At 39.4% G+C, this 16,668-nt stretch overlaps 2 protein-coding genes across 2 annotated transcripts in view; one reads left to right on the top strand and one right to left on the bottom strand.

Annotated features, from left to right (window-relative positions):
* Positions 1-5,841: 5,841 nt before the first annotated feature.
* Positions 5,842-6,796, bottom strand: LOC129779645 (uncharacterized). Its single transcript, XM_055787235.1, has one exon. It carries the CDS (start codon positions 6,647-6,649, stop codon positions 5,963-5,965), a length of 687 nt encoding a protein of 228 aa, XP_055643210.1. The 5' UTR covers positions 6,650-6,796; the 3' UTR covers positions 5,842-5,962.
* Positions 6,797-12,323: 5,527 nt separating this feature from the next.
* LOC129772806 (dual specificity mitogen-activated protein kinase kinase hemipterous-like) overlaps positions 12,324-16,668 on the top strand; it is a 41,518-nt gene continuing 37,173 nt past the window's right edge. Inside the window, exons 1-4 of the mRNA XM_055776283.1 lie at positions 12,324-12,930; positions 13,271-13,497; positions 13,565-13,972; positions 14,042-14,523. Coding sequence (XP_055632258.1) covers positions 12,762-12,930; positions 13,271-13,497; positions 13,565-13,972; positions 14,042-14,523 — 1,286 coding nt within the window. The 5' untranslated portion in view covers positions 12,324-12,761. The remainder of the gene's footprint in view (positions 12,931-13,270; positions 13,498-13,564; positions 13,973-14,041; positions 14,524-16,668) is intronic.

The raw sequence follows: 16,668 nt of genomic DNA, 5'->3' as shown, positions 1-16,668 counted from the left end.
GGAGACTTCAATTCTCACGGAACTGCCTGGGGGGAACAGTACGACGACAATCGTTCACTGTTGATATATGATCTTTGTAACAGCTTCAATATGACACTTTTGAACACTGGGGAAACAACACGTGTACCTAAACCTCCTGCTAACCCAAGTGCTCTTGACCTCTCGCTTTGCTCGAATTCACTATCGTTAGATTGCAAGTGGAATGTAATCCAGGACCCCAACGGTAGTGATCACTTGCCAATCAAAATTTCCATCACCATTGGGTCGAATTTTTCTGAATCTATAAACATGGCATATGACCTCACAAGACACATTGACTGGAAAAAATATGCGGACGCGATTGCTCTAGCCATCAATTCCAGAGATGGTTTACCTCCATTGGAGGAGTATAACTTCCTTTCTCGTTTGATCTATGACAGCGCGGTTCGCGCTCAAACGAAACCCATCCCAGGCTCCACTATTCGTCGAAGGCCTCCCAATCCATGGTGGGATAGCCAATGTTCCAAGCTTTATCAGGATAAATCGAACGCATTCAAAGCTTTTCGGAAACGTGGAACCCCTGAAAATTTTCAGACGTATTTGAACCTTGAAAATCAATTTAAAAACTTGATCAAAGGTAAAAAACGTGCTTATTGGCGAAATTTCGTGGGAGGTTTGTCACGAGAAACGTCAATGAAAAAATTATGGAAAGTGGCTCGAAACATGAGAAATCGCTCTTCATCCAATGAAAGCGAGGAATATTCACATCGATGGATTTTGAATTTTGCACGGAAGGTTTGTCCTGATTCCGCTCCTGTGCAAAAAATTGTTCGAGATATACCACAAGATAGGTGCGATCTTGATTCCGAGTTTTCGATGGTAGAATTCTCTCTTGCTCTGCTTTCATGTAACAATTCTGCTCCGGGATCGGATAGAATTAAGTTCAACTTGCTGAAAAACCTCCCTGATGTGGCGAAACATCGCTTGTTGAATTTATTCAATCGGTTTCTGGAGAATAATATTGTTCCAGATGATTGGAGACAAGTACGAGTTATAGCTATTCAAAAACCCGGAAAACCCGCGTCCGACTTCAATTCGTATCGCCCAATAGCAATGCTGTCTTGTATACGGAAATTGTTGGAGAAAATGATCTTGTTTCGCCTTGATCGATGGGTTGAAACGAATGGCCTACTCTCAGATACACAATATGGGTTCCGCAGGGGCAAGGGGACGAATGATTGTCTTGCGTTGCTTTCTTCAGAAATTCAAATGGCTTACGCCGGAAAAAAACAAATGGCTTCAGTATTCTTGGACATAAAGGGGGCCTTTGATTCTGTTTCAATAGAGGTTTTGACAGACAAATTACACTCTCGGGGTCTGCCGCCTCTATTGAATAATATGTTATATAACTTGCTTTGTGAGAAGCATTTGAACTTTTCTCACGGAGATTCGGCAGTAAGTCGGGTCTCTTACATGGGCCTCCCCCAGGGCTCATGTTTAAGCCCCCTTTTGTACAACTTCTATGTAAGCGACATCGACAATTGCCTTACACAAAATTGCAGCCTAAGACAACTTGCAGATGATGGAGTGGTCTCTGTCGTAGGATCAACAGAATCTGACCTACAAGAACCCTTACAAGATACTTTGAACAATTTTTCAACCTGGGCCATTGGGCTAGGGATCGAATTCTCCACGGAGAAAACAGAGATGGTGGTTTTTTCTAGGAAGCATAGACCAGCAAAACCAAAGCTTCAACTTTTGGGTAAACCGATCACTCATGCTATGTCATTCAAGTATCTTGGGGTCTGGTTCGACTCCAAATGTACTTGGGGGGCCCATATTAGGTATCTGAGTAAAAAATGCCAACAAAGAATAAATTTTCTCCGTACAATTACCGGCACCTGGTGGGGAGCCCATCCCGAAGATCTTATAATGTTGTATAGAACAACTATTCTCTCAGTGATGGAGTATGGCAGTTTCTGTTTTCAATCAGCTGCCAAAACACACTTAATTAAACTCGAGCGAATTCAGTATCTTTGTCTCCGTATTGCGTTGGGATGTATGCCCTCAACGCATACCATGAGTCTCGAGGTTTTGGCAGGCCTACTCCCACTAAAAGATCGCTTCAATTTATTATCTCTTCGGTTCTTCATCCGGTGTAAGGTCATGAACCTATTGGTGATCGGAAATTTTGAGCGGCTGATCGAGCTAAATTTTCACTCCGGATTCATGAGTTCATATCATGAATTCATCTCCATGCAGGTTGATTCTTCTTCGTATATTCCCAACCGTGTTTGTTTCCCTGACTACATCAATTCCTCTGTGCATTTTGATCTGTCCATGAAGCAAGATATCCATGGATATTCAGATTACCAACGATCGAGGATCGCTCCAACGATCTTCGATGAAAAATATAGGGGTATCAATTGTGATAATATGTACTTTACTGATGGGTCCACTTTAAATGAGTCCACAGGATTTGGAGTGTTCAACGAATTTTTTAGCACCTCACACAGTCTTCAGAATCCTTGCTCAGTGTATATTGCTGAATTGGCAGCAATTCATTGGGCGCTGGACAGCGTCGCCTCACGACCTGTTGAACACTATTACATTGTAACGGATAGTCTTAGCTCTGTCGAAGCTATCCGTTCAGTGAGGCCGGAAAAGCACTCGCCGTACTTCCTTGAGAGAATACGAAAAATTTTGAGTGCTTTATCCAGACGCTGTTATGTCATTACCTTTGTGTGGGTCCCTTCTCATTGCTCAATTCCGGGTAATGAGAGGGCTGACTCATTAGCAAAGGTAGGTGCGATTGAAGGCGATATTTATCAGCGTCAAATCGCCTTCAATGAATTTTACTCTTTAGTCCGTAAAAATACCATCGCTAACTGGCAACGCAAATGGAACGAAGATGAATTGGGCCGGTGGCTTCACTCGATTATCCCTAAGGTTAGCCTCAAACCATGGTTCAAAAGTCTGGACTTGAGTCGGGACTTTATTCGCACCTTCTCCCGACTCATGTCCAATCACTGTTCGTTAGACGCGCTACTCTTTCGTTTCAATCTGGCCGGCAGCAATATCTGCGTTTGTGGCCGAGGTTACCACGACATCGAACACGTTGTTTGGTCGTGTGAGGTGTATCTTGTTGCCAGATCGAATTTAGAGAACTCCCTTCGGGCTAGAGGAAGGCAGCCCAATGTGCCGGTGAGAGATGTGTTGGCTCGGTTAGACCTTGATTACATGTCCCAAATATATGTTTTCCTTAAATCTATCGATGTTCGTGTGTGATTATCCTTATATCCTTATACCCTCCATTTCTTCCTTTGTGAGTAATTCCGCTTGCTATAAACAGAAGAATGAAATGTAAATTCACAACTGATGTACGAATAGATTTAAGAATTGAGTGTGTGTGATTATCAACATTGTAATAATTTCCTTATACCCCATCCTTTTCCTGAGAAAATGTCACCCTTTTAATCTCGAGTCCACCACGAGTAATCGGTTTCCCACATTACTAACCATAGATTTAAGAAAATTGTTCATATATATAGTTTTAAAAATATATTTAAGATTTCGGCTCCTTTAAACTTATGTAACTGAGCCTGTAAAAATAAACGAATTTATAAAAAAAAAAAAAAAAAAAGTCTTCGATCAATATTCCTATGTGACTAAACTAGACCTATGCGACTAGAATCCAATCTTCCCGCAAGTGTGTTATTTTTTCAAATTTTGCTTATGGATTCAATTTAATATATCGATCATCTAAATCGGTTCATTAGTTCAAATGTTATGATTTTTTGCAGAAAGTCATTTTTGAACAAAGGGGCAAAATGATTTTTCGAACCACCGGTTGACTTTGAAAAATCATATTTAAAAACGAAAAAATAGCATCTATGATATCGAGATATTGGACATATTATATTGGACATCCACCAAGGCTTGCGGTCTTGTCGTTGGAGAAATTTATAAGAAAATGCAGTGTATATTTTCCATCCTTGGTGGCTTGCATGGCGGCTATAAAAGTTTTAGATCACCACACGGCCATGAACCATGTCTGTGGTAACAATATCGAACAGTAACCCATATTTCGTCATAAGCAGACCCTAATGCAAATGCAAGTTGTTGAAAATAGAATGAAAATTTTTATTCGATGATGTTTAAATACCTAGAAAACATAGTCCTGACCCTAACTTAACTATTTTTCTATAAATCTCCTTGCATTTCAGCAAAACAATCCTATCCAGAATGGAACATAATTATCAGAGACAATTTTCGTTCCAGATTTTTCCCTACCTGCAGAGAATGCAATTTTTCATTAATTGTGAATAATCGTATCCTCTTTTTCGTCTGCAATGACGTCAGGGCAATAGTACTTATGTGTATGAGTTCCAAACTTGGGCCAACCAGAAAGTCTGCCGGGCCGCAGGTTGAGTATCGCTGGTCTAACGTCATATGAATTGATATAAACTAAATATAATAACTTTTCTGTATTAAAACTATGGAAAATGTCATACGGTGAGCCAAATATCTTTGATGTGATGAATAGAGCCTCTTATTTTTCAAAAACCTGTGACATATTGTTATATCCAAAAAGTCTGCAACAAAAGATTGAGTACACACCGCTTAGGATGTCTCAGGCGAAAAAAATGCTGGATAAATTTGCTGTCTAATGGTATATATTATAACAGATCGTAAGAACGATTTAGCGTAATATGCATTTGAAAACTCTTAGACAAACATTACATTTTCCGTAGAGTGACCCCCTATATAGAAATCAAAGACGTAGTCCTACGTCAAAACTAAACTAAAAATTTTCATTTAAATGTTAAAATTTCAAAGCTGCATTCGGGTGTTCCGTTTTTAAAGTATACTGATTTTTTGAAAACAAAACACAATACGCTTGTGCACATTTGTGAACTGAACAACAGTTCATGTTGCAAACGTTTGTCTTCGACTCGACTTCGACTAGTAGCAGCTGAATACTACTTAAATAATGAGAGAGTGCAGAATTCATTCAAACTCTTGTGATCATCCTTTCTCTTTAACATTTCAGATAAACCCCCTTCCGCTTTCTGTCGTACTGTTTTCTACCGCTCCTCTAACCCTGCTTAATAACCAAACGGGCGCATCTTTTTCCATAGATCTACCTTACAGCCTCCACATACTACATACTTTCTGTCAACCAACAGTTTGGTCGGGTCGGCCTTCTGGCGCAAAAACCTACCCAACTGAATCGGCGTAATGTGCGCACATGCATAACTCTCCGTACTGATTAAGAAGCCGACCAAACTATCGGCCGACAAATCAGTCTGCAGTCTGCGGGGGCTCTTAAGCTCATCAAGTAGTTTGACAGGTTTGGCAATGACGGCTAATTTTTCAGCCCATCTTGACTTGCGAATCATATCCCCTAAGCCGGAGCTTGCCTGAAACCGATGTCGTAAACAGCTAAAAGATTATCTTGAATGTTTATATAAACATATCCAGTTAAAATCATGCATTGGTTGCACGAAAAGAACTGATGGGACGTTGTTGAACGGAAACCGCGTTATAGAAGGGCTGTCGCAATTTCATCGTCGCGTAATATGGAAACCGCGTTCTGAGAGTACCGCGTTATAGGAGGATTGACTGTACTATACCACTCCATTCAACCGGTAAAGGGATATTAACGTTCAAAACTTGCACTCCAGCGTCACTCTCTCGTTTTCGAAACTTTGAACTTACACCCCGGTACAGAAATGAGAGACGTAGTCCTACGCCAAAAAGACAAAACTGGGTAATTTAGAAGCACCCCGAAGACCGCCCGGTACCGAGCGGTGACTGCCTGCTAAGGAGCCGAATTTCACGAACATAATTAAAATTATTATAAATTTGTTATTTTTTTCAACGTTTACAGAAATGATTTATTTTTACATTTCTATACAACTCTACTCCAAGAAATAAATATATTTCTCTTAGCAATTGAAATTCTACTTCTAATCAATCTTCATTTGCTTCCTCCAGGTCGGAAATCGGCATCCCGAGGATCATCTCGCATGGCATCATCCTCAACATCACTCTCCACCATGGTTAGTTTAGTAGTTTTTCTCTTGACGACTTTTTCGCAATTATGTTCCTGCTCAATGTGCCTTGGCGGATAATGACCCTCCGGCAAATGCATATTCAGTGCCTCCTCATACGTGTGGGTGACTGTGTATTGGCTGGCATTGTCCCGAGTAATTTCTGCCGCTGTACCTGGTTCTGTCTTAACCTGCTCCGTCTTAGGGGTGATAAATATTCGCTTCATTGTAAGTACCTTTGTGCTCTGTCCTACATATTTGTACAACTTTTCCGGATTAGCCGAGTACAGCGGATCGATCGAGGCCTTTCCTTTTGAGTCTTCTTCAAAGAATACATTTGTCCCTACGGCAAAATCGTACGTTCCCTTATAGATATCGTTGTTGACTTGTATGATTGGATTTTCGGACTCTATCCCGACTATTTTCACTCGAACATTCGGATCGGTTAGCTCTTCCTGGGACAGATAGTTTTCGAAGTCGGCATATAACAGCATTTCTTCCTCCGTATAGTCCTCTGAGTCGTCATCTCCTTCCACGTGTTGTAATGTAGATTCAACTCGTTCCAACCGCGTTTCTCGATTCCGGTCAAGCTCATACTCAACCTCTACTTTCATCCTTTGAATGGACTCCAATGCGGTATGAAATAAAATGAAGCACAGAAAATAATATAACGTCTGTGCTGAATCCGAAGATGATAGATCGATTTGTTTATTTACATACAACGGCAGACAAATACCACAAATACACCCCTCACACTACGAATAGTAATCACTCAATATCAAAATAATTCGAGCAATGTAGTCAGGGAAATATTTCCCTTCTACACTGAGAGAAATAATTAGTAAATATAACGAATTTTTTGGTAAATACTACCAATCTATAGTCATTTTCGACCGTACTAATAAACACATATGTCAAGCAGAACCATGATTCGGAAGCCCAATATCGGCTACATTTTCTCGCCGAAAATGCAAGTATCAGAATTATATCCTTATTATACCTCCGTATTGCCTTATGGGAACAATGAAAATGGTTAATACGCGCTTTTCTCACCAATTTTCAGATATGACAATATACAAGCTTACTAATGTTATCGAGTAAAATATACTAATCTCTGGTAGGGATGCGGGTTTGTTGACAATATGTACAAAAAAATTTGTACATTCTACTAATTTTGCATTACCAAATGTATTTAGTAGTTTTCGACCGAGGATTTTTCTAAGGGTAATTCGAAATTTGTTTAATTTGTTTAATTAGGATATTTTTACATCAAACCTAGCGATGTCCTCATAGAAAATAATAAGTTAGAGAATGTGTGTACATTTTTTTAAACTCACTCTATTGTAGCGAATTCGTTTTTGTTCAGTTCCAACCCCAGTGCCAAACTAACTGCTGTCAAAACGTTTTTTTATTCACTCAGTTTCAACCTAGTTTTGCACTAGGTTCACCCAGCAAGCTGTTGTGTTCGCACTGAGATGTTTCACGGGTTCGCACTTGGGTTCACCAATACAACTATACTGAACTGTCAAGTTCCGAGCATTGTTTTAGAAAATCTAAAAAGACTATGAATATGGAAAACCTGTTGCTTTTGCTTTTGTATTATTGGAATCGTAATCCAATTCGGATTCTGATTTTGAAGGGTATATACGCGTAGACGGCATTAAGCTTCGTGTGCTTTCATTGAGAAGCGAAAATAATGATGGATATTCAGGTGGAATAAACATGCTTCAAAAATCAAAATTATGAATGAAACTTTAAAACTACGTATCCAATATTTATTTTATGTGATGAAATAAGGGGGTTCTTCCGAAATTGCAAAAACATATTGAACGAAAACTGTGTCTGATGATGATTTTATATTATAATAGTAATTATTTGTGGAACAAAGGAATACGAAATGCATCGACAAATGGTTAAGTTAGTGTCAGGACTACATCTGTTAGGTAATCTAACAATATGAAGTAGAAATTTTCATTCAAACTTATATATTTTTACACTTCACTTGGCCCTTCTGATCTGATAGAGAAAAATTGATTAGGTAGACTAGTTTCTCTTGCGATGCACAAAGGCATTTTAAAAACGTACTTTGCTAAAAAAGGGGGATTTTTCAGTCTCAACAGAGTTTCCAGGCCCATACACGCTCAATATTATTGCTCCATATAGGTTGTGCAATAAAATTAAACATGTTTTTGTTTTCTTGAAAGGCTGTACAATATGTTGCATGAAATGACAAACGATTAATAAAAATCTATCTGTTTCTTTTAATCTGAAGGAGCGATAGCTAGGATTATGCCGAACAACACTGGATTTTGCAGTAGCAAAAGGCGTCTTCTAGCTACTGTATCCTCATCAATAATGCGGTACGGAGCACCAGTCTGGTCTGTGGCTCTTGAAACCCATCGGAGTCGCAGGAAACTGGGGCGTACGTTTCGGCTCATGGCGATAAGGGTTGCGAGCGCGTATAGAATGATTTCGTTGGAAGCAGCGTGCGTTATCGCCGGCATGATCCCGATTGGCATCACCCTGGCGGAAGACGGTGAGTGTTAGAGACGTAAGGAAACCAGCAGTATCCGAAAAGCAGTGAGAGCAGAATCAACATTGAAATTGCAGCAGGAATGGGACACGGCGGAGAAATCAGTCATATTGCCTCCATGGGAGAAGCTGTGTTGGGGTGCGCGTTATGTTGAAGGGCACCATTAATCGGCCCTCCGTTGAGAAGAGAAATCCTGTGAGGGTGACTGTGACGGGATGCGCTTACTGATCGATACAATTCTCGACAAAGGAGAAATCCCGTGAGGGTGGCTGTGACGGGTTGCGCGTCAAGTAGAAGGGCAATTCCTGCACACATCTCGACGAGTAAATGGATACTGGTGAGCTGGAATGTGAGCGGTGTAGAGTGCAACAAAATGCAGGCAGGCAACGTCTGTTCGTGGAATGAAAGGTGTAACATTGCGAGGGTCATTTATGGCTCCTAATTGAAAGTCGCCACCAGACGTCGACATGGTAGCACTGTCATCGTGAATTGGGGTGATCAGTTGGACCCGAACATGTATTGTGCCTCACTTTCTTTTAGCATTGACAAACAATTAATAAAAATTTATCTGTTTTTTTAATCTGAAGGAGTAAAGCCTCATTCGTCTTTCCCGACATGATTTCACAAATTGTACAATTCTGCCCACTGATACACAGAAGGCATTTAAAAAATCTAATTTTTTCAACTCACTCAGAATTCACTAAATTACATGTTTTCACAATAAATCAACTGTCTCCAAATTAAAGCATGTCTTCTTACCCGGTATCACTGCATTCAACAATTCAACAATTCAAGATTATTCACTTAGAAAAATCCTCGGGAGAAAAACACCAAATTCCTTCGGTAATGCAAACATTAGTAGAATGTACAATTTTTTTTTGAAGATATTGTTAACAATCCCACATCCCTACCAGAGGTTAGTATATTTTACTCGATAACATTACTTGAATGTTGTCATGTCTGAAGATTGGTAAGAAAAGCGCGTATAAACCGTTTTCATTTTTTGCCGTAATGCAATACTGAGGTAAAATTAGGATGTAATTTTAATACCGATATTGGGTTCACGGATCATGGTTCTGCTTGACATATATGTTTAGGGGCTGTCCGCATACCACGTGGACAGAAAAAGCACGATTTTAAACTCCCCCCTCCCCCTCCGTGGACAAGCGTGGACATTTTCATACCCCTCCCCCTGTTTTCCACGTGGACATTTCTCTTGATTTTATTAGAATAATTTAGGAAATATTAGAATATACTTAATTGCGCATGAATTAAATTTTAATTCCATTTAAGTTTATTTTGTTTCAAATTTTACTTGCTGAACCCTGCCACGTTTGCCGTGGCTCATTGGTGTTTTTTTGACAGAAAAATGAGTAGTAAAACAAAGCAAATATTCCATATGAGTTTAACTTTGAAATACTTGTATGTTCTTTGTTCTTTGTTTTTAAAAGGCTTTAAACTTTGCAGTTCATTCGCCTCTAATTTCAATACTTGTAATACTTTGTTTTTCTATTATCTTCGAAGATATAAAGGCTATCTGGTTTGTCAACACGGAAACGCGCAATATCCAGTTGAACAATCCGCATCCGAATATAAATTACAAAATTCCGAGGATTGATCTTGAGCAAAGCGAATCGAATAAAATTAAACAGATTTAAAATCACTATCAATACAATTCAAGCTCACGATTTTTGAACACATGCAATGAATTGTGTTGCTGTCATATAGAATACATATTCAATACTAGAAAGTTAATTTACTTTCACAGATTTATTTCAGAAGTGTGCTCATTTCATCTGGAAATCTTGAAGCTTCTTGAGGCGTTGGCAGTAGCAACAACAATTTTTGAAGTGGCTCGTATGGTGTGTTATAATATGAGCTACATCAGAGCTCGAGTTTTTGAAACGCACAAAAACGAACAGAACGATTTTATATACATAGACTCTTTTTCTATCATTTAAAAAGAATTTCAAAAAAAGAAATAAAGTAGGAAGCATGTACTGATATCTATAGATCCTCACTTGACAAAGGATGAGGAGTAAAAGGTCGAAGTTTTTCAGAGATTTCGGAACGCCTGTATCTTCGATATAAACGATGACATTAAGATGAAAAATACAGCATTTTCAAGCTACAAATTTCTAGTGTGTGATGTGTATATGTGTTGTAGATAAAATACTTTGTAAGAAAAGATAAAGCGTTTATAGTTTGTATTCAAAGTTTCTCTAGATTTTGAGAATATATGCTTAAAAGCAATCCAATCAACATGATTATTTCGCGTTCATTTGATTCATAGAGAGTTTCAGTAGAACTATTTACTGCAGAGGCATTCTCTATCGAATGAAAAATTATCCTTTTTATTTCGAATTAAGAATATTTCATGAAATAATGAACGCACAGCAAATCGATGGTCAAATCTACTCATCGCAATCTTGGAAATATTTAATACATGGTCCAGTTGATGCTTTGACGAATGCATTATTTTATAAAAGAGTTACAGCGATTATATCTGTTTAAAATAATATTATTACATATAGGTTATTAGGTAGCTGATCCGAAAAATGTTAAGAGATAGGGGATCATAAAAAATCTTCCACGCTGATGATCAAATCTCAACTACGAAAGAATTATTGAACCTTTCCTTGAGACCGACCGAAAATGACTGGACTGAAAATTCAAAAAGTGCTCACAATGCTTTCATTCGAGGAAAATTTGCATAAAATTATGTTGTGAACACATTTAAATTAGTGGAAGATAACAAGAAGAATAATAGTGTGGTGTCAAGGAAGGAACTGTAGAGTGGTTGGAGAGCTTCCAGTTTATCATGCATTTTTGGAAAATTAATTAAAAACACAAAATTTGAAGTTGGTTCCTTACATTTAAAAGTTGATCCTAGGTTCTATTAATTTGAAAGTTTTACAACTGCATTCTATGCAAAATTTTGTTTTCATCAAATATGATCCTCTATCACCTCCTGAAATATTCTATAATTTATCAGAACACTGGCTCAATTGTTTTAAGTTGACGACTAGTGATGCATAGACAATCTCCTGCAAATGTAAATATTTATTCCTAGAAATTAATAAAATTAAAATACTTTGGAAAAATGATGTTACACGCAATTCTGTATGAAAAAACTATACAGACGTTATTATCATATATTGTTCTCGAGATATAACAAAACGTATAGAAAATTATATTTGATAAAAATCATTTACGCATATCATTGAATCTCAACCATTATGGAATCGTTTAATTTTTATAGTTTTGGCTATGAAGGCTATGAATACCCCGTAACTATAAAAGTTCGATCATAGGAAATAGTTGGTCATTGACAATTTACGTGAGATATTTTTATAATACAGATTTCACTGAAGAAAATCCATGATATGAGAGAAAATATATGAACGTTTGACTGGGCAGCACTTCTCAATCCGTTTATTGATAAATACGGAGAGAAAATTCTTCCTGTCCACGTGGACTCAGTCTATACCCTCTCCCCCCTCTCCATGGACAAGAGTGGACATTTTCTTACCCCCTACCCACCCCTAAAGTTGTCCACGTGGTATGTGGACAGCCCCTTATTAGAACGGTAGAAAATGACTATAGATTGGTAGCATTTATCAAAAAATTCGTTACATTTACTAATTATTTTTCACACTATAGTTGTCAACTTAAAAAAGCAAGTGAACAACGCCGGCATCGGGGGAAATTCTCTCCGCTACGAATCGCCGCTCACTTCAGTTCAAAGAGTGCCATTGATTTTGCATAAAAAATAAAGGCCAAAAGTGTGTATGTGCAGCGACAGCAGAGAAAGAAAAAGAAAAAATTGTCGATCGCTCGCTCGCTCGGGGTGTGAGTGCTGAAAGAAGTTGAAGATTTCTCTACGTTTCCGTTCGAAGTGGAGCTGTAACGCGATTGAACGATAAAGAAAACGGAGTTTGCCGTTGTTTGGTGGAACGATTTCGGCTGCAGAAGGTGGATTTGGCAATGAAGTTCACTGTGCTCCCAATGGAACAACTTGACTAGCAGGAGGGGAACATAAAGGGTCCTCCGCAAACGACGTTGGATCGAATATTTGCCTTCTAATTGCTCTGTCAAAAGCAGTGGAAGATAGAAGAAAATTTCGGGAGAAGAATACGAAAGCTACAATCTTTCGACGTTTTGGAGCCAAGCAACAGCGAAGCAAAAAAGAAATGTCCGGACAAAGTTCGATCGGTAATCGGATCAGCATGATTGAGGCACAGCTTCAGGTGCAACAGCAAACCCCTCCGGTCCAACCAAGAACACCTCCAACACCAACACTCAATTTTGACAGAACCCAACGCGGCGGTAGCGGCGGAATTGGTTCTGCAAGCCGTGGACGTAAGTTGGGACCTTTTTGTTGTTTTTATTTTCCCGTTCTTGTCATGGTTTGCTATCATCGCTTTTCAAAGTTGATTGTGGACTAAGAATGGAGGACGAGTAGGATGTTTGACAATAAGACGAAGGTTGTTTCTTTCGTGTGTGCTGATGCTTTGCAACATCGTCACCGGAGCACATACACTGAATTCGATGTTTAATGAATGGTTTCAAAATTTGGCATAGGAAAGAACGTAGTTCTCCGGTTTAACTATCCTGTGCAATTAAGGCAACTTGCCTGTGTGAACAAAAAAAAAACGGACGCTCGTTTAATTGCGGCATATTTGCTGATTCTCCGTTTCAGGACCGAACCTTGACTTACCGCTGCCGATTCAATCGGGCAACCGGAGAAGCGAATCGGAGCTGCGTTTCCAGAAGATCATCGAGAAGAGCGGGATGTTGAAAATAAATGACCAGACCTACAAGACGACGCTGACCGATATGCAGGATTTGGGCGAGCTGGGAAGTGGAACTAGTGGCCACGTAGTCAAAATGCGCCACAAACCCAGTGGGGCTATAATTGCTGTGAAAGTTAGTGTCCCGACCTATTCGATTGAGGGTCAATAGTGCTAATCGTATATCTTTGGTTCAATTGCAGCAAATGCGTCGAACGGGAAATGACGAAGAAAATAAGCGAATCATAATGGACTTGGACGTGGTGCTGAAGTCGGAGAAGTGTCGCTATATTGTCAAGTGTCTCGGCTGTTTCATCACTGATGCGGACGTTTGGATCTGCATGGAACTGATGACGACCTGTTTCGACAAATTGCAGAAAAAATCGAAAAAGCCTGTTCCAGAGCAAATTCTAGGCAAGGTGACCGTTGCGACGGTGAATGCGCTGGCCTACCTAAAGGAACAACATCGGGTGATCCATCGGGACGTGAAACCCTCCAATATACTAATCGATGACCGAGGGAACATCAAGTTGTGCGACTTCGGCATCAGTGGTCGATTGGTTGATTCGAATGCCAAAACGAGATCAGCAGGGTGCGCTGCTTATATGGCGGTAGGTTTTATTCTCGTACTTTTTGCGTACCTTTTGTGCAATACTTTGTTTTTGTTCAATATATACCAGCCCGAGCGGATAGATCCTGCAAAATCGGTGTATGACATTCGAGCCGACGTGTGGTCCCTAGGAATTACACTGGTTGAGTTAGCCACTGCGGTGTTCCCGTATCGTGGTTGCAAAACTGATTTTGAAGTTCTCACCAAAGTGCTTACCTCTAATCCTCCTCGCCTACCCGAGGACCAAGGTTTCAGTCTGGAATTCCGGGACTTTGTCCAGCGTTGCCTTCAGAAGGACTACCTGGCACGACCGAAGTATCCGGACCTGTTGAAACATCCATTCCTGCAGCGAGCCGAACAGGACACTACCACTGACGTAGCCGGGTGGTTCCGGAACGTAGCAGTGAGCAGTGGCATACAGCTCACCACACCCCAACTGACTGTCTTAGGTAGCGAGGCAGCTACCATCGCTTCAGGCGGTGTCATCTCCTCTAGCTCGCCCGTCCCCGTCAGTATACAGAGGCCTTCTTCGTCTGCGTCGGATCAAAATAGGTATGTTGTATCTGGATGTGCGATTGCTTTGCATGATTTTTCTTTTTCTTTCCTGTTTTCCATACTAATTTATTCGTTTTTGCAAACGATTCGATTGATCTGCGTGTATTCCCCCTGAATATTCCGATCATTAATGAGATTGCTTTCGTTTTAATTTGTTAGTTTTCGTTGAAGGCAAACACGATACTTTGCAATCGCCGACGTTTTGTTCTGCGTTAACATTTGCACTAACAAGCTAATTAGTTTGAGCTTTCACTAATCTAGCGAAGTTTCTGTCACAGTTTCCAGAAATTTATTCCGATCTACCATTGCGTTGGATTCTTTATTTTTACTTATTTTTGTACCATCGTCGAGTATGATCATCCGAATACCTGAAAAAAGATAATATCTTCATTTTAAACAAGCGATAGTTATAGTTTATCATTTTATAGATAATTTTGAACGTTGTATATTGTATGTTCAAAAATGACGGTCGGTACGCTCGAATTTCTCGTAATGCTTGATCCGTCTCATATCAAATCAATGCGGAATTTCAGATTATTTTGCTTGAGAAAACTACAATTATCATCGAGTTTTTTGAAAGAGTAAAATAATTTCTTACAGCGATCGAAAATCGTTTGTTCATACTGGCTTCTTCAGACAGGTTTATGCATGAATTAAATTCGACCGAAAAAATACATTTCATAAAAAAAATTATTTTCTTCAGCGTAATAAGTGCCCGAATCGATTTATGCAAAAAATCTCGTTAATCCTTCAGTCAACCCCTTAATTCCGCGCGGCGAAAGACGTAAGATGGCTCTGGTTACCGTATTCCGCAGGCAAATGGCGTGACTATAGTTTGTCACTTAGGTGAGATGAAATTTGAAGTCGTGACATCATATGCTATCGGCTCAGGTATCAAATAGGAGATAAAAAGTAAACTGGCTTCCACAATAAAGCGACAAACTTTGTCATCTCACGTCTTTCGCCGCGTGGAATAAAGAGGAACGACTGAGCAATAATTCTGACCATTGTGGGTGCAAGAGGTGCAATTGAAAAATTTCAAGCATTATTGTCAGTGCCAAAAATATTCACGTTCACGGCATTCAAATACGGCGAATTTCAGCCTGTCTTGCATTGACAACCTACTGCTCAAGCGAGAGTCGATAATTATGGAACAACACTATCAATGAACACCAGTGCAATGAACATCAACATCAGCTTGCCAGGAAGTTCATTTTTCATTTGCATATTCATTTTCTCCATGATATTCGTAACGTCGAAATTGAATATCATTGCGTGTTAGTGATAATCAAAGCATAAAATTCAACGTCAACTTAACAGGGCTCAAACAGCGGAAGTCGAATATCGTATGCCGACGCCATTTTGGAAAAAGAGAAGCCACTATCTCTCGGTTCATTGAAAACCGCTCTAGAAGACCGAAAATGGTGTTAGTGAAGTGGAGTTAGATAAAGGAAGTGTTATGGCGGGTTTACATTTGGGAGATATATAGCTATAGATGGATTTATTCACGTGAAAAAAGGTGTAAACGGGTGAGAATAAATATGATACACTTATTCGAGGTATATATAACATGAATAAATTCAGCATATGTAAACGCTTGTGAATTTCTCACTGGTGAGAAATCACTAAAGTTGGATGCAGTTCTACTTCAGGTGAATAAATTCACCAAAAATATGAATATATTCATTATAGAAGTTCATTCTAGTGTAAACGGTTGATGCGATTTCTATAAATCTCATCATATTTCTTCTCATGAATATATCCCTAGTCTAAACCCACCCTTAGAAACTAAGATCGTGTTAGAGCGAAATGGTGATAGTTAAAGATCATAGGAAGCGGAAACGGAAACGGGAACGGACCGTACCCTTCACGCTAAAGATCGCGAGTTCAATTCTCACTCCCGACATTCTCCCAAAAATGGAAGTGACGAGCCAGCCAAAAAGTATTCAAAGTCATTATAGTACAGTATAAAAAAGAAACGGAAACGGAACGCTCAGAGCCATTCAAGGCTAAACGTCGCTCAAACGCTCAACACCGCACAACGCTCAACGAAAGGTAATGTTGCCATAATCATAAGCTTTTTCAGTCGCTCCTCTCCCATCGTTGATCCTAAGTAGGTTTTCAGTCTACGAAGAATCAAAA

The sequence above is a fragment of the Toxorhynchites rutilus genome, chromosome 3, assembly GCF_029784135.1.
Source record: "Toxorhynchites rutilus septentrionalis strain SRP chromosome 3, ASM2978413v1, whole genome shotgun sequence".
In the NCBI taxonomy this organism is placed as follows: Eukaryota; Metazoa; Arthropoda; class Insecta; order Diptera; family Culicidae; genus Toxorhynchites; species Toxorhynchites rutilus.
This window is presented reverse-complemented; position numbering and strand designations above follow the sequence as displayed.

Bases quoted from the DNA above. Each gene is read 5' to 3' on its own strand.
- LOC129779645 (XM_055787235.1), bottom strand. From the start codon at position 6,649: ATGAAAGTAGAGGTTGAGTATGAGCTTGACCGGAATCGAGAAACGCGG.